We start from the raw sequence: 23,377 nt of genomic DNA, 5'->3' as shown, positions 1-23,377 counted from the left end.
TTTACCAAAGTACACTAGGCATTTCTGTTGAGAGAATTTAATAGAGGTAATTGGTTTACATTCATTGGAATGACCTTGCTGGACAAAGCAAAAAGAGGACAGTGGGGCTGAGAATGTGGCTTAGTGGTAGAGTGCTTACCTTGCATGCATGAAGCCCTGGGTTCGATTCCTTAGTATCACATAAACTGAAAAGGCCAGAAGTTGTGCTCTGGCTCAAGTAGTAGAATGCTAGCCTTAAACAAAATAAGCCAGGGACAGCACCCAGCAGAATGAGAAGTGTGGCAATGCTGATTATGTAAAATCAAAGCAACCACACGCAGTATGCAGCACCACATGCAAGCTTATACCTGAATGTCTGTGAGAGGAAGAACATACCTGTGGCCTGGAAGTTCGAAGGAATCTATAAAAACAAGAGAAGGACCCGGACACTCAGAGAAATCAGTGATATTCCAACAATGGTGCTTCCTTCCCTACCTGCCTTGTAAGGTTTTCTGAGGAGCTGATGAGACTACATATGTGAACGCAGATGCAACTTGCTATTTCCATTAAGCTCTTGATACTGGAAGAAGGCACTGGTCAGAGCCAGGCATTCCTTCAGCAGGAAGCTGTTACCAGCTTCATGGGCAATGCCCATGAAGACTTCCCCTGGCTTCAGAGTCTACAGTGAGATGACATCAGAGCCCTTATGCAGAAGAGTGGCAGCCTCCCTCTCCCCGTCACTTCTAAAGACACCCCTCTATGGTACAGCCAGAGAAGGAGCAATCTCTTCCTATGGATCCACTGCCAACCGCCCACTCAGGCCCTCGTAAAAAGAGACCTAGGCAGATGGGCGCCTTGACAACCTCCACACCTCAAGACATCAAATTTCGAGACTTGGTCCTCTTCATCTTGGAGAAGAAAATGGGAACCAGCCGCAGAGCCTTCCTCATGGAGCTAGCCCGCAGTAAAGGGTTCAGGGTGGAAAATGAGCTCAGGTAGGACACTGCGCCATCACTTTGCTAAACAATTAGGGGGGCTTGAGAACAGCTTCTTTGGCACTCAAGGAACCTGTGTTTGCTTGGCTCTTCCCTAAACACCTGGTGGTGCTAAGATAGCACCACAGGCATCAACCTTTAGCGTGGTTTTCTGAATAGAGGTCCAAGTAGGGCTTAGAGAGAGGTTCTGGTTGAAGACTCAGTGACAAGTCATCTGATAGACACATCAGTGGGACATGACCAGAGCCCAGAAAGGAGGCAGTTGAAGCCACTGTTTAGGTCACCTAGGCTGGTTATTTTCCCACTCTGCTCCTTTTAAGCAGTGGTTCTTCTTGTTTTCCTCCCTGCTATATATACTGGCCTTGAATCAATGAAGAGAAAACACAATAAAATTGAGAAACAGTGATACAAGAACCTGGCCATAAATGAGAGTTCTAGACCAGGTTGCCCAGAGATTGTAGTGAGGACAGAGGAGGGAGCCACTCAATTCCCTGACAGATGGGGACCTACACAATTCTCTGTTTCTGACAGAGTAGATGGACCACAATTTTTTTCCAGAAAAACACATAAGAATTCTAGGTGGCATTTGGACTTGAAAAAGAGTCTGGTACTTACAAATAAAATTGTCAAGTATTTCTTGATGAAATGTCAACTCTAAAGTCTTAGAAAGGCAGAATTCAATAATCAGATATGTAAAATTCCACAACACCACCATTCCTAAGACAGGGACTTTTCATTTAGTGTTTTGCTGAAATATCCCCATGTAGAAATTTCAAATCTCCTTTGATCTCTCCTTATGATTTCTCTTTACATACTCTACCTTTTTTTCTTTCTTATTTCTTTTCTTTTTACTCTTCTACAACTATTCGCAAACTCATTTCCTTACATCTCTTCTCAAAATCATAGACTCTAACACACTGTAAAATTTGCCTCATCTCACAGACTTACATAATACATTAAGAGTTGGGAGGGGGAAAAGGTTATATAGGTGTAGAAGCATAGATTAAAAATAGAAATGAATAGAAAGTCTGAGTAAATACAGAACTGATTTTCATGGTTCAGAAATGTGGTGAGGTCCAGCCAGGTAGATGAGAACCAGTTGCTCAAGATAACCACTCACGTGTAAGGCTCTTTCTGGAACGTCCATGTTTCCGGAAGTGGCCCCTGACTTACAGAGCTGCGATTATTGTTTATACAGTGGCTGAGGCCGGGACTTAGGGGATGGAAGGCAAGTTTCTTCTGTTGGCAGGACAGTCAACACGACTACTTTGTGCTCCGGATGCCTGCTACCAGGGGCCAAGCCCAGCTGCTCAGGCAACAGAGGAAACGAGTGCCCGGCAAGCAAACTGCTGCTGGGTATGTGATTGGGGCAAAGTTCCCAGGCTGGCAGCTCAGAAGACTCATTAAACACACCTGAGATCTATTGGACAAGAATAAACCACAGGAAGTATAAGTCTTAGCTCTCTGTGTCTAGAGACATAGGTCTTTTGGAAAGGAAAATAAAAAATGAGCACAGGAAAAATCTCAAGACAAGAAATCTAGAGCTCTCAAATCCTGGTTCTGATCCTTCCCAGTCATATGATTTGGTCAAAGTCTCCTCTTTCCACCTGACCTTGTTTTCCTCAAAAATGGTCTGATGTGATCAGCAAACAGGAGAATGGGTGTCAGTGTGCTTTGGTAAACTGAAATGGTTGTATGGGTAAAGTATGATTTTCTTGTGCATCTGCTGAATCTATTGAGCTATACAGGAGAACCCAAAGGAGCCAGCTCCTCTCTGTGGCATGAAGTAGATCACATGACAGAAGCAAATAGAACAAAGACAGGAAGAAAACCCACCAAACTGTCAGAAGTTCTTAGGGGTGGGAGATTGTGGATATTTGTATTTGTGTCAGCACCAGGGCTTGAACTCAAGGCCTTAAACTCTCATTCTCCCTTTTTTTCACTCACAGCTTCCATCTGATCCATGCCTCCATTCCACCCCAACCCCCCCCCAACCCCCCCCCGCCCCCCGGTTAACTGGAGATAGAGTCTTACAGAATTTTCTACTTTAGCTGACTTTGAACTGTGAGTTTCATCTCTCAGACTTTGGAGTAGCTAGGATTACAGTTATGAGCCACTAGTGCCTAGCTAAATGTTTTTATTATTTGTATATTCTAGGTACTAGTCTTCCTTTAAATAAAAATATACCAAAAAACCCTAAAATATGTCTACCCAGTTCTTTACTTCTTGTATTATTTTGGTTTTGTTTAGCTAACCTGGCTGCTTGTACTTCACATTCATTCAGTATAGCTAACAGTTAAAATGTGGCTCCGGCCTCACTCCTCATCCCAAACCACTACCTCTCAAGTCCTTGGGAATCTCATGGTAGTAAATACTGTGTTTTCCACCTGCATATTGGCTGACAACCTATCCTTGACCAAACTCAGGCATGACTTTTTATCAGTCCCAAGGGGGGGCTTTTGTAGTCGTTTGTCTTTTTGCCCTGTGTCTCTCGATTTTGGTATTCTCTTTCAGTTTCCTAGTTCTTTTTTTTGCCAGTCCTGGGCCTTGGACTCAGGGCCTGAGCACTGTCCCTGGCTTCCTTTTGCTCAAGGCTAGCACTCTGCCACTTGAGCCACAGTGCCACTTCTGGCCATTTTCTGTATATGTGGTGCTGGGGAATCGAACCCAGGGCCTCATGTATATGAGGCAAGCTCTCTTGCCACTAGGCCATATCCCCAGCCCCTCAGTTTCCTAGTTCTAATACCAGTATACACGGTTTCCTCTCTTTGGATTGTTGAAACGTAAACAGTCAGATAACTCTCACTTCCCAGTGTCTGTAGAAGGGTGAGGATCTAACTTCAGGGTCACTGAAGTCCAGGGTCATTGGGTCTAACACACCACCAAAGTTTGCTTCTCCTCCATCATAATATATATTATAATTTATGTATATTTCCTATAATGTATGAGTATTACTTTTGTCTTTGACAATCTAATACAAACCATGTTTTTACAATAGCAAGGAATGTAAGCTTTCAGTAGGAAGTAAAAAGGAATAGAATTTCTATTTCAAAATTTGCAAGTTTTAAATTATTGACAAAGCTAGGCACTGGTGGCTCATGCCTGTAATCCTAGTTACTCAGGAAGCTGAGATCTAAGGATTGTTGCAAGCCAGCCCAGGGAGGAAAGTCCATGAGACTCTTATCTCCAATAAACTACTCAGAAAAAGCCAGAAGAAGCTCTGTGGCTCAAGTGGTAGAGCACTAGCCTTGAGCACAAAGAGGCTCAGGGACAGTGCCCAGGCTCTGGGTTCAAGCCCCAGGACCAGCAGAAAATAAAAATTAAAATAATTAAAATAAATAAATAATTGAATAATCCCATTTAAGGTAAGACAAAGAATCTAGACATGTTATTCTTGGTTAAATTATAGCTGGAGCTGGGTGCCGGTGGCTCATGCTTGTAACCCTAGTTACTCAGGAGGCTGAGCTCTGAGGATCACTGTTCAAAGCCAGCCTGGGTATGAAAGTCCCAGAGATTCTTATCTCCAATTAAACACCAGAAAACCAGAAGTGGCCCTGTGGCTCAAGTGATAGAGTACTAGCCTTGAGCTGAAGAGCTCAGGGACAGCACCCAGACCCAAAGTTCAAGCCCCATGACATATATATGGCAGGCCAGAAATCTAGCCTTACTACTGCTAGTAAGAGCTCAGGATAAAAGCTACACAGCTGTTTCCATTTCTAGGTTCCAAGGATTCCGAAAGACATTAGTTGCTAAGGGAAATTGGCCGGGGGGGGGGGGGGTGGGTGGGGGGCGGGGGGGTGGTTGTAAACCATAAACAACTTGGTTTGAGGATAAATCATTCAAGTCACTATTTACAAAATAAGTCCAATGTCAGATGTGAGGAATCTCCCAGGAAAACAAGCAGAAAACCAGGTGACCTTCAGTGAGTTTAGGAAACCCAGACTAGACTGGGAGGCAGGTCTGTCTCCAGGCAAAGAAAATGGCTGTCTCTTCCTTCATGGAAGGTGTTTCTAGGTGTTTGGAGAGAGGTAGCACTAGCTAGGAAAAGGAAGACAGGAAGAGCAAGGAAAATGGTAGCTGAGGGGAAAAAAATCAAGCCTCTGAACTGAGATTTGTGAGTTAATGCTTTAAATTAGAGTGTCTGAGCACTAGGCTTTTTATTTTATTTATTTATTTATTTATTTATTTATTTATTTATTTATTTATTTATTTGGCCAGTCCTGGGCCTTGGACTCAGGGCCTGAGCACTGTCCCTGGCTTCTTCCAGCTCAAGGCTAGCACTCTGCCACCTGAGCCACAGCGCCCCTTCTGGCCGTTTTCCATATATGTGGTGCTGGGGAATCGAACCGAGAGCTTCATGTGTAGGAGGCAAGCACTCTTGCCACTAGGCCATATTCCCAGCCCCTTTTAATTTATTTTTTTAATGTCTGACTATATTCTTATATTTTAATTGACACATAGTAATTGTGCCTACTTATGGATTACAGAATAATAACTCAGTACATGTCTACAACATGTAAGACCCAGGGGGGGTAATTAGTATTTCCATCTCTTTATGTATTTATCATTTATCTGTGTTTGGAGTCTTTGAACTTTTCCCTCTGATTCTTTGTGAAGTACTAATAGTTCTAGTACTGGAGGGCTCAGAGCAGAGAGAAATGTGCGTGCTAGCAAATAGACAAACAGATGCCACATAGAGCAGTAGGAAATCACCAGTGTGGGGTACGGGGGTGTAGGGGAGTAAGTCTCCTGGTCATATTGTTTTCAGTGGGCTCAGGACTGGGTGTAGAAGAGGGCACTCCAGAGGTGGACATGTCTGCCATAGGCAGCTGATAGCCCTACCTTGAGGTAGCCCACTGTACCCTACAGCTAGACCAGCAGGTGGAGAAGGCCAGGTGAACTCAGGTAGCGCAAGAAGATAAAATACAAATGGCAAATACAGGGATTGCCCTCTAAGCTTGTACTTCTTCCATTATTCCAGACAAAGGTCTAGTTTACAAAAATGTCTATTACCCTGAAGGTTTTATTTAAAAACAAACAATAAACCTATTGTGGCGATGTCAAATCATGCCTTCCAAGCCCTGTATTTACCTTGTTGGGAACCCAGGGCCCATACCATATGCACTTTGAGTAGCACAGGCTTAAGGAGTCTTGTTTGTTGGGCTCTTTGTTTGGGGGTTTGCTTTAAGATTATTCTTGCCGGGTGCTAGTGGCTCACACCTATTATCCTAGCTACTCAGAAGGCTGAGATCTGAAGATCATGGTTCAAAGCCAGCTGGGGCAGGAGAGTCCATGAGACATTTACCTCCAATTAACCACCGGAAAACCAGAATGGCACTGTGGCTCAAGTAGTAGAATACTAGTCTTGAGCCAAAGAGCTCAAGGACAGTGCCAATGCCCAGAGTTCAAGCTCTATGGCTGGAAAAAAAAAAAAAAGAAGTTTATTACAAATATTTTTGGCATTATATGGGCCTTGAATTGGGGGGAGCAGTTATAGCTGTTTCATTGGGCCTTGTAAAATGTTTGGCCATAGCTCACTTATTCGTGGCATATCTGCCACCAGACAGTCATAGCTCTAACTTCTATCCCCCACTTCCTTCCCAGCTCCAGCCTCGGGTCTCACCTGTCAACCAGATATTTTAATCTAAATCTTCCACCTTTTAAAGCAGTATGCCCACAATAAATTCAATCCCTTCCTTATTCTTCCCTTTCTTAAATCCTTATTTCTACTAAAGGTGTTATTACTTGGGATTATTTTAGAGTTATTTGATTCTAATTTCCACTTCACCTTTCACAAGTGAACCCACATGAGATTTCCTCAGTGTTTCTCTTTTGTCTTCCTTTCCATTGTAGCAGGAACCCCACTGGGGTTATGGTCTTCTCACACCTGGCCTGTTATTTCACTCCCCACCCACCACGCTCCCTTCCAAGTCATTGTGTACACCAGATCACTCATAAACTAACACTGCAGTGTGATCAACACCCTGATCACAAAAAGCCTCCTCTGGCTTCAGAACCCCAGAAAAGAAGAGCCAACTCCCTCAACCAGGCTTTGTCTTTTAGACCCTCTATAATTTGGTAACCCCTACTAATTCAACCACTTGCTAACAGCCTTCTCACTCCAGTGCAGGCCAGTTCTTCCCTGTTCCTTGACTTCTGAACTATTTCTTCCAGGAGAACTCAGAGCTCTGCCTTCCAGATACCCTATCCCTATTCAGCCCTCAAAACCACACACGAGCCCCAATTTTCCATGGTTAGCTGCCTCTCCCAGCTCACACCCATCTCTTTGTTTTCTTCTTGTCTGTATTTTGTGTCTCTTCAAGATTCACATTGTTAACCCTTGGTTTCATTTGAGAAACTATTATAGAAGCTCTTCCTTTTTTCTTTCTTTGGTACTCAGGCTTCTTTACCACTAGCACCACCACTACAAAGAACCTAGGGCCATACATGTAATAGTGAACCTCAAAATACTCAATGAAGTGAAGAGAAAAGGGAAGTCCAGGAACAGAGTAGAAGGAATAGAAAGGGCTTAAAAAAAATCATTAGGCCTAGTGGGGTGATGGTGGCTCACGCCTGTAATCCTGCTGACTCGGGAGGCAACGATCTGAAGGATTATGATTCAAGGACAGCCTGGGCATAGAAGTTTGACTCCATCTGCAAAATAACTAGCAAAAAGTAGAGCTGGAAGTGTGATTCAAGGAGTCAAGCAGCAGCTTAGCAAGCTGACTCAAAACCTAGGTACGGCCCCACTCCAATCACCAGGTCTTATGATATGATGCCAACTGTAAAATCTTGTTAAAAAACTGGATATAATAAGAACATACCTGGCCTAAATATGGCAATCAAAAAGAGTATAATTTATAGCTATGTGACTTTCACGATGTCACTTCTCTTCCTCACTTTCTCTCCCTCCCCCCTCTCTCTCTTTCCCTCTCTCATAACACAGACCTGCCTCAGACTCTCAGTCCACTTGCCCTGTAGGGGATGGCTATGCCTTTAAGACCTGGGGTAGCTCTAGCCATTCCCACCTCCTTCCGGTTTCTAAACCTGAAGAGAAGCCAAACCTGCCCCGCCTCTCCCTGGCAAGCACGTGTGTCCTGATGGCGGTGCTAGTTGAGCCAGAGGCGGAGCCAAGTGGTCCCCGCCTCTTCGGGGAAGTTCCGTGACATCACCATGATGGACATGCTCGTTAGCCTATCGTTGGCACCTGGCCAGTCCCTCTCCTTTGCGTGTCACTGCTGGTATAAGTGTATTTGCCCTCCCCCTTATTAAACCAGAACACCCCTTGAGGGTTCTCCGAGACCCCACGCACCCGTGTCTTCCTTGGCGAGTATAGGGAGGGGGCAGGGCGTCTCGCCACCACACGCTGACCGAGGCTATTCGTGGACCTGGCCCCCACAGTCAATCCCTACTGGCCAGGGGATGCATTGAGGGCGATAGGGGACCACAAGGGAGAGGCGGAGAGGCCCAGGACCTCCATGCAGACGGAGGTAGAGCTAAGCCCGGCACTGCCCCAGCCTCTTTTTTTTTTTTTTGCTTTTGTAGTTGTTTGTCTTTTTTTACCCTGTGTCTTTTGATTTTGGTATTCCCTTTCAATTTCCTAGTTCTAATACCAATATACACCGTTTCCAATATACTCAGATAAGATACAGAGATAGTGTAGGTACAACCACAGGAAGCAGATACAAGAAGATCATCAATAATAGAAGCTACAGTTACACATAGCATGTTGAAAGTAGTTACAACAGTGATATAACAATTGTTTCCATAACATGGAGTTCATTTCACTTAGCATCATCTTATGTGTTCATAAGGGTATAGCTATTGGGTTCTTGTGATCCTCTGTTGCCCCAGCCTCTTAAATGCTGAGATTACAGGTGTGTGCCACCACACCCAGCTTCTTTTCTCATTTTTGCAGTGTGGATAATCTAACACTTACTTGAGAAGTTACATGGATAGTTAATGACATGATAAAGCTTGGAAATAGAAACATGCCAATTGCTCAGGATTATTAGGGAAAAGATCCCTGGCTGTCTTCCATCACAGGTATGAGTGCACAGCAAGACATGCAAAGCAGAAGTTCCTAAAGGCTGGTTATAAGCTATCAATTAAATCAAGTCAGTGAGATGCTGCTATGGTCTGAATGCTTATGGTCCCTAGGACTTGTATTGTGAAAGCGAATTCTTGAGATGACCATAGGAGGTGGGAGAGAGGTAAAGTGATATGGTCAGGAGGGTTCTACCCTGGCAAACGGAATAATGGCTTTACTAAAAAGGCCTCAGAGCCCCTTCCTACCTGGTGAGGACACCTAGCAGGTGCCACTTATGAGGAATGGACCTTCATTAGCCACCAAACCTGTCAGCACCTCCATCTGTCTTCTCACCTTTTAACATAGTGAGCAATCAAACTCCATTTTTAATGCATTGCCCCATCTAAGGTACTTTGCTTTATCAGTCAAAACAAACCAAGACAGATTAACAGCCATACCCATATCTATTTGTATCTTAGGTCCGGATATAAAATAAAATCTATTTCTACCTATGGATCATAGTTAGAAAGCTACTGGATTTACTCCAATATAATACCAGTTGTCGAAGGAGAATTTCACTTTCTATCTCCCCTGGACCGTGGTGGTCCCCGGACACCAAATTCTTGCTAAGATTGTCTGAATTTTTCTTGCATCTGACATCTAACATAGACTGTCCTCTTCCACTCACTTAAATAACGGATTCCTTTGCATGCAATCCTGGATTCTGGTGGAGCCTAAGATGCATATTTCCCTTTGTGATTGACACTCTGAAACTTGGAAGACAGAGGAAGCTCCAGATGTTGCAAACTTCTTTACCCAGTTACCCTGTGTTGTGTTTTCCAGTGATTCTGTCACCCACATTGTAGCAGAAAACAACTCAGGCTCAGACGTTCTGGAGTGGCTTCAGGTACAGAACATCAAAGCCAGCTCCCAGCTGGAATTCCTTGATATCTCCTGGCTCACGGAGTGCATGGGGGCAGGGAAACCAGTGCAGATGACAGGAAAGCACCAGCTTGTTGTAAGTGTCTTGGGTGGAACCTACATTGCCTTTTGCTTGGTGGCCAAGAGCATGGGCTGTGGAATCTATAGACCTGAGTTAAACCTCAAGTTCTCTAAGTCACTTAGATTTTCTGAGCTTTGGTTTTCATATATATAACAATAATGCCACCTTGTAAAAGAAGCATGAAAATTGGAATAGCACATGAGCAGAGCAGGTGCCACATATGATAGACTGTCGGAAATGTGTAGGTGGGAGCTATTTGCACGAACACATTTATATACAAATATTTCAAGATATTTGTGCTTCGATGTTCTTGCATCCAGTAAAGTACTTTTTCTCACTAAAATTATCTGGAAAAGAAAATGAAGAAATAAAAAATAAGGAAATTTAAGCTCTTAATTCTAAATGCTTCACCAATAATACTAGGACATTTGGGAAGAGAGATCAGTCCATGATGATACCAGTTCACAGAAAAGAAAAATGATTATTATTTGGTAGTACCTTTTTCATGTTTTATTTCCAAAAAGAAACATGTCATAATGAAACTCACTGATTAACTCACAAAAGAAAAAATATGCATTAATAATAGTAAATTCAAATATTAAGATGTATGTAACATTTAAAAAAATTGTTGTTTGATCCTCCTTCCAGAAATTATTTTCTACATGGATGTCTATTGTTATTATTGTTCAGTGCTATTTAAAACTGATGGTTATACATTTGTTTAGGTGAGAAGAGACTATCCCCCTAGCCCCAACCCAGGCCTCCAAAAGACTCCACCGCCAACTGTACAAAAGATCTCTCAGTATGCTTGTCAGAGAAGAACCACTTTAAACAACTGGAACCCCCTGTTCACGGTAAGGGCTTTACCAATACCCAGAACAAATGAAGGCTTTGAGGCTTCTTTCTATGGGCCCACAAACGAAATAATGATTTAGCTGGAAATCTGAGAAAGCTGTCTCCCATATCTACTCATCCTTTAGGCTGGTTCATCATTCTTCTTTCTCTCAAGAATCAATCTCTTTTATAGTTTATATTGGGAGGCCCTCTTTCTTGTGTGGAAATGGATCAATACCTCTGAACTATATTCTCTAGAGAGGATAGATGACCACTTATTGAGAATTGCCACTAATGATCACAACACTCTTGAAAGGAAAATATCCTGAAAAACCAAATACTGTAACTAGCCAAAAACATTGCAAGAACAAATCATGCATCAATGATGAATGACTTCCAACACAGCTTTTGCTGGGAAGCTAACAGATGAAGAGTCGGCTAATGTGGAGGCCAGCCTGAGATTAAGTAGCTGGAGCAAGTTGATGCCTCTCTCTGAGCCTAACTTCCTGGTTTATGCAATAAGACATTAGCTGGAGCATCTCCGAGACCCTCCCCACCCCTGAAGTGTTCCAGATGACCCTAATAAGTCCACAGCTGCTTGTCCCCGAGCCCAGTGGTCCATCATCACCTGCACAAAACATCCGGTAGAGTATTACACACAGAGCTGCTCCCTTTTACATTTCCAGCCCCACATCTGGGAGGAAGACCAGGAAATTGCAGCTACTGGTCTACTGAGTACGATGCAGCCGCAGCTGCTTCCTCTGCTAGCAGTGCAAACACACTTCACCTTAAATAACCCCGTACCGGGGTCTGTACTACCTAGAAGCATGCCCATTCACTCAAGAAGCCCATGTTAAGCATTGGCTGTGCTTTGGGCCCATGCTAAGAGAGGAAGATGCCCAGGGATCCTGGCAATACAATGGCCACAGGCTAGGTGAGGAAGACAACTAAGAGGGAAGGACCATGCCTAGGCATGATTAGAAGAATGCAGTGAGCACCATAGCATTGATTGGTTAATTCATCCCTGAGTGTCAACAGCAGCTAAGTGTGTTTCCACAAGATGCACTAAGCTACTTTCACTTTAGCTCTCCACTCTGTCCCAGAAGGGAGGATACCAAGATGCAGGAGGCCAATCCTGACCTTCAAGGAGATGGACAGGTGCTTTTTAATATCTAAGGAGAGCAAGAGACATTTTTGAATGGCCACTGGCTAAGGACTCAGAAGCAGCCCTTTTGCTTACCTGGTTTTCTTCTTCAGGATGCCCTCGACATACTGGCTGAAAATTCTGAGTTTAGAGAGAATGAAGCCTGTTGTCTGGCATTTATGAGGGCGTCCTCTGTCCTGAAATCTCTGCCATTCACCATTAGCAGCATGAAGGACACAGCGGGAATTCCCTGGCTGGGGGACAAGGTGAAATATATCATGGAGGTAAGGGCAAGGTGGAATTTGTCATGCCTCTTGTTTGGTTTTGTTTTTTTGCCAGTCCTGGGGCTTGAACTCAAGGCCTGACCACTGTCCCTGGCTTCTTTTTGCTCAAGGCTAGCACTCTGCCACTTGAGCCATAGCACCACTTCCAGCATTTTTCTATATATGTGGTGCTGAGGAATTGAACCCAGGGGCTTCAAGTATACGAGGCGAGCACTTTACCACTAGGCCATAGTCCCAGCCCTGTCATGCCTCTTAATAGGGAAAGGGAGGAGAGACACAGAGGGGCAAGAAGGGGAGAGGGTGAAGGAGTCATGAAATCATATTTATATAATCATCAGGAAAATATTAGTTCATTCTACCTATCTCAACATATATTTCTATATAGGATATTTCTTAGATAACTCTTCATATCTATAGAGTTAAATGTGTGTGTGCGTATGTATAATCTATACCCTACTGATATGATGGCTGTAACTATGAAGGACCAGTTAGTAGAACGTAGAACAGAAGACGTGCAGTGAATGTTTTCCTCCTCTTCACCTGTGTTCCAGCAAGACAGCTAGGTGGTATTTATGTATTTGGGGATGTTGAGATCTGAGGATCACAGTTGGAAGCCAGCCTGATCCAGAAAGTCCATGAGACTTATTTCCAATTAATCACCTGAAAACTAGAAGTGGAGCTGTAGCTAAAAGTGGTAGAGTGCTGGTTTTTAGCAAAAGAACTCAGGGACAGCACCTACGTCCTGAGTTCGAGGATATCCCAGCAAGTTGGTTGTAAGTTTCAGTATAGTCAAGGGCACAATACATTATTTAAGGAACATAAGGGCTTAAATGTGAACTGGCTTTTCAGTGGGTCCAACATGAACCTGCTCAATTGAAAAGTCTTTTTATTTCAATAAGTTCATCTCCATTGGAAAAGGAATGGTCAGAAATAGGGCATGTATTTGTCAATGAATATGTTGCCTATGGGTCTATAGATGGGGACCCTCATAATTCTGTACTCTATCCTGAAGTATTGTTAAGGGGTCTTGGGATGATGAGGAGCTTGCATTGTCAGGATTACAGGGAAATCCTTTCCTCCAGGCCAGCTGGGGGGCAGCCTGCAGACCATGGCAAGTGTCGCATGAGAAACCATGCTTCTAGATCTGCGAATGGGAGCCTTGTACTGTGATTGTGCAGTGGCAATCAAATTATTTTTCACTTAACAATGCAGGGAATTATTGAAGATGGAGAAAGTTCCGAAGTTAAAGCTGTGTTAAATGATGAACGATATCAAGCCTTCAAAGTAAGTATATGTTTATTGGGGGCGGGGGAAAAAGCCTTTTGGTTAGTTGTATTATCTTCTCTGGATGGCTGTTAGCTTGGGCTGCTATAATGAAATGCCATAGAGTGAATAGCTTATACCATAGAAATGTATTTCCTTCTAGTACTGGAAGCTGAAAGTTCTAGATCAAGGCACCAGCATGGTGGGGTTCTTTGTGAAGATCTCTTTCTGGTTTGCAAATAGCTGCTGACTTCCTGTATCCTCCTATGGGGGCAGAAGAGGGAGAGGGAGAGGGAAGGAGGGAGGGAGAGAGGGAGGGAGGGAGAGAGACAGGGAGGGAGGGAGAGAGACAGAGAGAGAAAACACGCTTTCTGGGGCCTCTTCTTTTATAAGCACAGATATAACCTTATTTAAACTCAATTACCTGTCAGAGACTACATCTTTAAATATCATGTGAGAGATTAGGACTTCAACGTATGGACTATGGCATGGGGAGAGGTGCACTATCGAAACAAACGTCGATGCCCTAGCATATAGCCATGCTATGGTGACATGTAAATGACACTACCTTCCAAGAATCAGTCATTGGTGTCTACAAATATCAAGAGGACACAGGACCACAGGAACTGAACAAACTTCCTCTGAATAGCCACCCATGTCTGGGAAGCAATTCCCTATACCATCATTGTTTTTTTATATGATCTGTCATTTCCCAACTTTCCCTCCCTTAGAGTAGTAGGTAGAAGGGATTTTGACCAGACCCTTCAGTTCAGAAATGATGCAAAGACCTAAAATGTGGCTGTGAGCAGGAGCCTGGACTTAGAAGTATAAATAAAACGGGGCTTCTGTCTGTGTTCCACCATTTGCCTCCTGTGGGGGAGGAGAGATGGTTAACCTCCATGAGCATTCCTCTATCAACCCTCAGGGTAGATACACAGCATGCAGCACTGGGAGCCCAGGCAATCTGCTACCTGGGTTCTATGTGAGCCCTGAGCAGGTGCCATACCTGCCTCTCACTCTCATGGACCATGTACAACAGCCTTGCAGGAACTACCAGCACCCACCTGCTCGTCAGGCTCAAGAGGAGCTGGGTGGGAGCCTTGCTTATGCTCTATCGCCGTAGACCTTGGAAAGTCTCCTGTCATTTTCATGGTGATTATCCTCAAAGTTAATAGCACGTCTGTCCCTCCCTTTAGTTGTTTACCTCTGTGTTTGGAGTGGGACTGAAGACATCTGAGAAATGGTTCCAGAAGGGCTTCAGAACCCTGGGTGAAGTTCAATCAGACAAAAGCCTGAAATTCACACGAATGCAGAAAGCAGGTGTGAGCTCTCCTGGTACTCCCTGTGGCTCTGGGAGGCTGGGTTGTGGAAGAGACTGGAATCAGCGGCATTCACTTGAATCTGGAGGGGCTGGAATGTTTTGGGGTGTTTTTTTTTTTTTTTTTTTTGCGGTAGATTAGTATAATCTGTTGATGCTTGAATCCAAATCTTGGTTCTGGCACTTTCCAGCTGTGTGACCTTAAGTAACAGGGAGAATACATCAGATAACATGGTGTCTGACCCAGAGGGAAAGGCATTTCCTGGTGGCTAATTTGATTCCTTTATCCCATGTCAAACAGAACTATGCTCTGACCTGCTTCATGTGGACTTGTAGACATTTAGGTCCTAGTTCTCTCCCTGGATAAGAGACATGGGTGAAGAGTCAAGAGAGGAAGGAGAAATTGACCTGGGGGCTGGAGATGGGAGGATCAAAAGTCAGAGACCGACCTAACTACACAATGAGAGCCAGCCAACAGAAAGGAACAAGAGGAAGAGGAAGACAAAGAGGAAGAGGAGGAAGGGGGGAGAAGAAGAGGAAGGTAGAAGAGGAAGAGAAACAGAAAAGAGGAAGAGGAAAAGGAGGAGGAAGAGGAAGACTAGGGAGGAGGAAAAGGCAGAAGAGGATGAAAGAGAGGAGGAAGAGTAGGGTGTGAAAGTAAAAGAGAAGGAAGAGGAGGCTGAGAGTAAGGTGACATTGTCCAAAAAGAAATGTACTCTTGGGGCCAGGAAAGAGGCCTTGTGGCCTCGTATACATGAAGCCCTGGGTTCGATTCCTCAGCACCACATATATAGAAAATGGGCAGAAGTGGCGCTGTGGCTCAAGTGGCAGAGTGCTAGCCTTGAACAAAAAGAAGCCAGGGACAGTGCTTAGGCTCTGAGTTCAAGGCCCAGGACTGGCAAAAAAATAAATAAATAAAAGAAATATATTCTTTACCAGACTTATATAACAGAAACCCCTCTACACAGAATCTACACACACACACACACACACACACACACACACACACACTCCACCCTGGAAATGCTGCACATACCACAGTGTCTGCGCTGACCAATCCTGTCCAATGGCCTCTCAGGGTTTCTCTATTACGAAGACCTCATCAGCAGTGTGACCAGGGCGGAGGCAGAGGCGGTCAGTGTGCTGGTTAAAGAGGCTGTCTGGACATTTCTTCCCAATGCCTTGGTCACATTGACAGGAGGCTTCCGAAGGTGAGTGACGGCGCTGCTCCATGCTGCGGGCCACAGGCAGGCTCCAGAGAGCACACAGGGGTTTTAATGACCTGATACCAGCCTCTCCCTGGAGCTGTGTCTCCTGTCCCTCCGTTCATTTGCAGCATCCTCTCCCTGCACATGCAACTGCTTCTTGTGTCTGACCTTGCTCAGAGGTAGTCTCTCCTTGGGCTGCCTTTCTTGGATATGTTCTTTTCATCAATTTTATGCCCCCTCAGTAAAGCCCTCCCCCACCCCCCACTTCTCTGTGCTGGAGTAGGAAGCTCTCTTCAAAGTGGCCTGAACATGTGCCAAGCCCCTGCTGTAGTTTCACTCCTTTGGGAGCTTGTCCACTAAGCTATTGGGCTCAGCTCCCACTCAGACCAGGGCACGATGCCTGGCATGGAGCAGGGGCTCGGGAACTCGTGGGTGACTCCTTGAATGACTGGCTGAACTTCTCAGAGATGTGTGCGCTTATCAGCTACCAAGACTTCTATGTCAGAAAGGGATGTATTCCTTGTCTCCTTTCCTTCCGAGCCTCTGCTGGTGGCTGCTGCTACTCTGACCAGTGAGGCTTGGAGGGCAAAGGAGAAACAGGAGAAAGACTGAGTCCAAGAAAATCCTCTTTATCTCTGTCCTAACTCCAGGAGTGTGACTTTGTGTTATATAAATGCAGTTCTGGTTTGCTTGTTCCGTGTGTGTGTGTGTGTGTGTGTGTGTGTGTGTATGTGTGTGTGTGTCTGCGCACACGTGCATACGCTGTAGATGTCAGTGAATGTACAGAAGAACCTTCATTGTTACTTTCTGCCCACCTGTAAATAGCCAGGTACATTCTACATATGAATTTTGCAAAGAAGGGAATTCCAAGAGCCACTAGCTTGTTTTTTTTTTTTTTTTTAATGTTCTGAAGCCTGCCCTTGGCATAGTAATGCACACCCCTGGCATGGTGATGCATGTGTATAACCCTACCTCTTTGTGGGATGGACAGAAGAAGATCATGGTTTAAGGTTATCCTATGAGGACTTTTCTAAAAACACACTCAGGTGGGAAGGTCTGTGGGCATGGCTCAAGTGGCAGAGCACTGGTCTAGCAGGTTGAAGATCCTAAATTAAGAACCAGCACCACCAAAAAGGAAAATGCTGTAGTTATTTTTGAAGTATAAACCTTAAGCATAGGGCATAGAAACAAAGATAATGTTTTACAAAAACTGGCTGAAAAGAATCTAATCTGTTAGCTAGAATCTAATCTGGTAATCGGGTGTTGGTGACTCATGCCTATAATCCTAGCTTCTAGGGGGGCTAAGATCTGAGGATTGTGGTTCAAAACTAGCCCAGGCAGGAAAAGTCCGTGAGATTATTTTTCCAGTTAACCACCAGAGAACCAAAAGTGGTGCTGTGGTTCAAAGTGGCAGAGCTCTAGTCTTGAGCAAAAGAGTTCAGAAACAGAGCCCAGGCCCTGAGTTCAAGCCCTATGACCACCACCACCAACAAAAATCTAATCTAGTGATTAGAGACATGGGTCAGTTGGTAGAGTACTAGACAGTCTGAGATCAAAAAGAAAGAAATGAATCTGATCTAATTAATTCATTTTGAATTGCTTTTTGTTAAACTAGAGGTAAGAAGATTGGGCATGATGTGGATTTTTTAATTACTAGCCCAGAAGTAACAGAAGAAAAAGAACAGCAACTTCTGCATAAAGTGACAAACTTGTGGGAAAAAAAGGTAAGACAAAAGATCAAGGCTGTGTGTGATGGTTCATGCTTGTAATCCCAACTACTCAGGAGTCAGAGGTCATGATTCAGCCTGAGAAAGCAAACCTTAGTGAGGCTCCAAACAGCTATGGTGTACCTGTCTGTAATCCTAGCTACTTCAGAGTTTGCAGGTGGATTGCAGTCTACATGCATATCTAGCAAAAACCAAAGCCCTAAATAAACAGTGAAATAATAAACAGTGAAAAAAGGGACTGGAGGTGTGGTTCCCTGTTGGAGCATCTGTCTAGTAAGCATGAGGGCCTGAGTTCTGGTAGATTCTCTCAAAGTTTTCCTAAGCCTCTCCCACCACTCAATTCCTTTTCTGCAGAAGGACAAGGACAGACACCTTTTTCATTTCCTCTCCCAACGTTGTGAGAACATGCATGCACCCCACTTCTGCTCAGCCCTGTGAATCATAGACATCAATCATAGATTCTCTTCCCAGAGACCCTCCCTTCCTTCCTGAATCATCTTCCCCTCACTTTCCAGGGATTACTTTTATTCTGTGACCATGTGGAGTCGACATTCGAAAAGCTCAAGTTGCCCAGCAGGAAGGTGGATGCTTTAGATCATTTTCAAAAATGCTTTCTCATTTTGAAACTCGACCATCAGAGAGTGGACAGTGACCAGTCCAGCCAGCAGGAAGGAAAGACCTGGAAAGCCATCCGGGTGGACTTGGTCATATGCCCCTACGAGCGCCGTGCCTTCGCCCTGCTGGGATGGTCAGGGTCCCGGGTGAGTGTTACCTGGGGTGGTGGAGGCTTTCCCAGAGGCAGGGGTCTGGCCTTTCGGGGCCTGGGGATTGCTGGTGGCAGCAGGAGGGAAGGCCAGGGGACAAGGGAGGCCGTGCCAGGAAGCCTCTATGTTGGGACATTTCTTCCTGAATCTGGCCACATGAGTCAGGTTAAGACCGAACCATTATTCCCCAAGTGAGACCCCAGATCAGCAACCTGACGTTGGAACAGCTTAGCTCAGTGACTTCTCCACCCACCCCAGGCCCATGGGTTCAGAATCTCAGGAGGCAGAGCCAGCCATCTGTGTTTGAAATGCCCAGACTTGGTGACAGGTCTTATTTTGCATCTTCCTATCTGGCTGAATTTGAACAAAGTTTCTATACTCTTACAAATTTAATTTGGCCATCAGGGGAAATGATGGCCAGGATGTTGGCTACGTCACTGGATTGCAAGTTTGGTGAGAAGATGCTCTGGAAACCTCAGACACACGCAAGGCAACCAGGCATGATATAAGCAATGGCACCGCCATCTTGCTTCTATGACCTTTCTTCATCTGAGGTTTCAAACACCATCTTTGCCAGCTTTAAAAAAAAAAAAAAAAAAGAAGCCAGAATTGACTGGTGCAAAGAACCCAAGCTCTCAGACTCAGAGACTGAGCCCTAGTTCCATCACTGGAAGTTACTTGGGCGTTCTTCCTTCCTTCTCCTTCGTCCTCCTTGAGGGTGCAGCTCTCCCAAGCTTTCTGTCTAATCCATCTAGAATAGATGGAAGCTTTCCATCTGTTCTTCTCTCAGGAAGGCTAGCCGAATGACTGTTTTTCACTGTCCTTGTTTCCAAGCTTTTCCTGTTACCATCTTGGGCTTCCGATCTTGCTGAGCCTCAAAGCCCACTCGTGCTCATGGGAGATGCCGTTGCCTCATAGATGGCTCTTCCCAGAGTCTTAGTGTAGGGAGCTGTGAAAGTCAGAGAGGACCTGACTATGCAATCTCTCCATCCTGTGACCAACCAAGGTTCCGAGAGGTTGTGTGATCGCCCAAGAGATGCACAGCCAGGCTAGAATCTGGGTCTCCACTTCCTTTCTCTCTTTTGCAATGACACTCAACATCTAAAAGAATATTATCCAGAATTTCCTTTAGATCAGAATAAGCTGGACACGATTTGCTCCCTACCAACTTATCCATTCAACAAACATTCATCTTACACGCACCTTCTGGGCACTGTTTGATGAGGAAATAGGGTGATAGAACAAGTTACATCTTTGCTATCATCCAACTTTGGTTCTGTTTGTGGGAACTCAGAGTTCTGCCTTCAGAGAGCCCTGTACTGGGAGAGAGCACCACTTGGGCATGTTCAGTGGACAGCAATATTTCACTTGTGGGTCTCAGCTATCTCTAACTACCCAATACCAAAGACATGAGTCTAGACTTAGCAGTGATTTATTTTTACTTTCTCTTCCCAGCAGTTTGAGAGAGATCTCCGGCGCTATGCCACACATGAGCGGAAAATGATGCTGGACAACCATGCTTTATATGACAAGACCAAGGTAGAACTTTCTTCCTGGAACAGGCTGCTTTGGTCCCATCCCCAAGGCTTCTTTCCCGGGGTGAAGGGGAGGGGGGAGTACTTCCCCTGAGATCTGAGAATTGAAGTTTGGAGTCAGCTGGGCAGTCCTAGGGCTTGAGTCTGGGTACTGTCCCTCAGCTTATTTTTCTCAAGGCTAGTGCTCTACCACTTGAGCCACAGTTCTACTTCTGTTTTGTTTTTGTTTTTGTTTTTTTCTGAGTAGTTTATTGGAGATAAGAGTCTCATGGGCTGGCTTCAAACTGTGATCCTCAGATCTCACCCTTGTGAGTAGCTAGGATTACAGGAGTGAGCCACTGGTGCCCAGCTATGAGATTCTTATCTTCAGTTAACTAGCTAAAAGCCCAGAAGAGGAAGTATGGCTCAAATAGTAAAGCACCAGCTGTGAGCAAATGAGCTGAGAGAGAACATGAGGTCCAGAGATCAAGTCCCAGAACTGGAACAAAAAAAGAAAGAAAGAGAAAAAAGACAGAGTGGAGATAAGATGTGTTTAGCCTTAAAGAAATCCTAGATGAGTGGGGTAGAGGGTGGGCAGGAGGGCAGAAGGCTGGGGAGACCCCACTACACATCGGCATCCCATGATTACTAGCAGTACAGAATCCTGTCTTCAGGTAAGAATCACTCAGAACTTTCCAAACAAAATTAATAAGACAGTCTCTTCGGGGTTTTGATTTCAACCACAGATTCCAAGTGCCTTTTGCTGAGTGTGGAAGGCTGTCATGATTTTCCCTCAATTCAATTAGTGCCATATTCTTGGATGGGAAAGAAATGTATAAATGACAGGAGTTAGTTATCATGATGTATGCTTCAAAGCAGGACTTTATGTTTTGACAATAATAATTCATGCTGGCAAGACAGTTTTACAAGTAACACTTTGTGTCTGCACTGAAAAAATATTTGAATGTACTTAATTCTCATTATATGTTATTTCTTATTTTACTTTCAGAAGCTATTTCTCAAAGCCGAGAGTGAAGAAGAAATTTTTGCACATCTGGGATTGGATTACATTGAACCATGGGAAAGAAATGCTTAGGGAAAAGGTTGACATTTCTCCTCGGGTTTTTTTTTTCCAGTTAAATAAGCTGTGCTTTGTAGTAATACAAGATGCTTTAGGAAAGTTTAGAACCCTGTAGGTCTTGTAGCAATGCAGATTGCTACTAGAAAGGCATGACACGGAGACAGGACATGGTAAGGAATTAGGTTCCCACAGGCCACTTGTACTGCTGCCTAGAGCTTGCAAACTTTCCAAGTGCCATGATGTTATTGGAGGGTCTCAGGGGAGCACATCAAAGCTCACTTTGCAGCAGTGTAGCGGAAGTGCCCCTATCATCAATAAAAACAGTCTAAAACAAAGTAGTCGGGTCCAATTTTCTTAACTCGGTTTTTAGAAGTATTTTAAAACCCAAATGAAACAGTAAGAGACTAAAGAGCTTATGATTTATCTTGAGGGGACCTAAAGCTTTCATTTGAACATGCAGAAATTCCAAAAGAGACTCTGGATCCTTCCTGGGCATTGGGAGGAGGTGGTGGTGTTGATTCTTGGCTGGATCCAGTCAGCTTCTGTTCAAAGCCAGTTTCTCTGCAATCCCACGGTGCTGGGTCCCTAGGTACTGAGAGCACAGGGCACACCGCTATGCGTCCCATGGCTTGCAAGAGCTATTTCCCTGGAAACCTGTCTCAGAAAGACAGTCTCCCTTCATCTCTTCATCCCAGGGCACTTAAGGGAAGGAAGGAACTGCTGGGATTTCCTTCAAACTCATTCTGGCCATGACTGGTGACTTGTGCCTGCAATCCTAGCTATATAGGAGGCTGAGATCTGAGGCTAGCAATTCAAAGCCATCCTAGACTCTGACTTCCAGCACAAAGCAGGAAGTGATAGAGCACTTGTCTTGAGGAGAAATGTCAAGCAATAGCATGAGGCCCCGAGTTCAAGCCCCAGTACCAACACATTGCCAAGTGGATGGGCAAAGGTCCCCAGCCAGAGTAGCCTCCTTGGAGGATGGTGGACATTGAGAAGTGAGCTTTCTGTGGCCAGGCATTGAAGTACATTGCAACCTGGGCTTCAGGGCTCTGCTTTCCTGTGTTTTCCATCTGCTTTCTTCCCGTTGTGGTTTATCCAACATTATCCAGACACCGCTTTCCAGGATTACTCAATGGAATTCCCTAGGGCTGGTGGAGCGTGCTCAGTGCGCTTCTCAGGAAATGAAAATGATCAGGTCCTGTCTGCGCCTCACTCTCAAGAGCATCTGGCTCTCCAGGCCCAAAGCTGAGCAGCACCATGGACAGGGCAAGCAAGCAGGTACAGAAGGATGCTGGAATCTAAGCAACACCCCCATCATGCTTAAATAGGGCCAAGAACAAAGATTACAAGGAACCCAGATGAATACAAATGGCTCATGCCTGTAACCCCAGCTACTCAGAAGCTTGTGGACACAGAGATCTGTGGACAGCATACAAAGCTTGCCAGAACGGGAAAGTCCATGAGAATCCTTTCTCCAATTAACCAACTGGAAGTGGGGCTGTGGCTCAAATAGACAACGCCATCACTGAACAGAAAAAGGTAGGCTAGATTGCAAGGCCCTCAGTTCAAGCCCCAGTACCAGCACACACACACACACACACACACACACACACACACACACACACACACACACACACACACACACTCTCTCTCTCTCCCAGGGTTGACAGCACAGTTGGCCATCCTGCAATCCCCAGTTTGAATGAGACAGCCTGGAGCAACTGCCCCTGGGGACAGTGAACAAAATGTGAGCAAAACCTCAAAAGACATCCCTATCTCAATCAAATTTATAAAAAACAAAAAAAAAAAGTCTGGGTGTGGTGGCACATACCTGCTGGCGTAAACAGAAGGATGGTGGCCCACACCCATATGGGGAATACCACAGCACCAAACAGCAGCCCTCCCCTCATCAGAGAGCCCTGACAAGTCCAATGATGTGCTCATCTGTAAGAACACTCTAAAAACATACTAGGAGTTCCACAACAATCACTTAGTGTGGTCACAAGTTATCAGAACCCAGCCTTCCACAGTCCTCTTCCTGTGTATGTAGAGCGCCCTCTGGTGGCTGTGTTTTGGAAAGGTAGATGGGGGATGCTGAACTGAGCAGGACCTTATTCCACATTATCTGTCGGCGGCAAGACACACCCCGACCCCACCCAGTGCTACACAGTGGGTAATGAGTTAACACTAGAGGGTTTATTTGGAGAAAAAGGAATTGAGACAAGGCTTTT

The 23,377-nt window shown here is 44.8% G+C and overlaps 1 protein-coding gene across 2 annotated transcripts; it reads left to right on the top strand.

The window, feature by feature from the left end:
- The first annotated feature begins 771 nt into the window (after window positions 1-771).
- Dntt (DNA nucleotidylexotransferase) lies at window positions 772-21,158 on the top strand. Of its 2 annotated transcripts, none has more exons than XM_048335297.1 (11): window positions 772-974; window positions 9,847-10,021; window positions 10,732-10,860; window positions 12,098-12,268; window positions 13,481-13,552; window positions 14,728-14,851; window positions 15,928-16,060; window positions 17,673-17,781; window positions 18,300-18,545; window positions 20,007-20,087; window positions 21,072-21,158. In XM_048335297.1, exons 1-11 carry the CDS (start codon window positions 772-774, stop codon window positions 21,156-21,158), a joined length of 1,530 nt encoding a protein of 509 aa, XP_048191254.1. The 2 variants fall into 2 exon arrangements, with proteins under 2 accessions (XP_048191254.1, XP_048191249.1); XM_048335292.1 differs by having other exon boundaries at window positions 20,004-20,087.
- The last annotated feature ends 2,219 nt before the right edge of the window (window positions 21,159-23,377 follow it).

This window comes from Perognathus longimembris, chromosome 2, assembly GCF_023159225.1.
Source record: "Perognathus longimembris pacificus isolate PPM17 chromosome 2, ASM2315922v1, whole genome shotgun sequence".
Taxonomy (NCBI): Eukaryota; Metazoa; Chordata; class Mammalia; order Rodentia; family Heteromyidae; genus Perognathus; species Perognathus longimembris.
The sequence above is the reverse complement of the archived record's forward strand: the minus strand, read 5'-3'. Positions and strand labels throughout refer to the sequence as shown.

What these genes read in the sequence shown, in the direction of transcription:
- Dntt (XM_048335292.1), top strand. Translation starts at nt 772, where the DNA reads ATGGATCCACTGCCAACCGCCCACTCAGGCCCTCGTAAAAAGAGACCT. An exon ending in ACTGGAACCCCCTGTTCACG is followed by an intron (nt 10,861 to 12,097) that starts GTAAGGGCTTTA and finishes TTTCTTCTTCAG; the next exon opens with GATGCCCTCGACATACTGGC. An exon ending in TGGGATGGTCAGGGTCCCGG is followed by an intron (nt 18,546 to 20,003) that starts GTGAGTGTTACC and finishes TTCTCTTCCCAG; the next exon opens with CAGTTTGAGAGAGATCTCCG.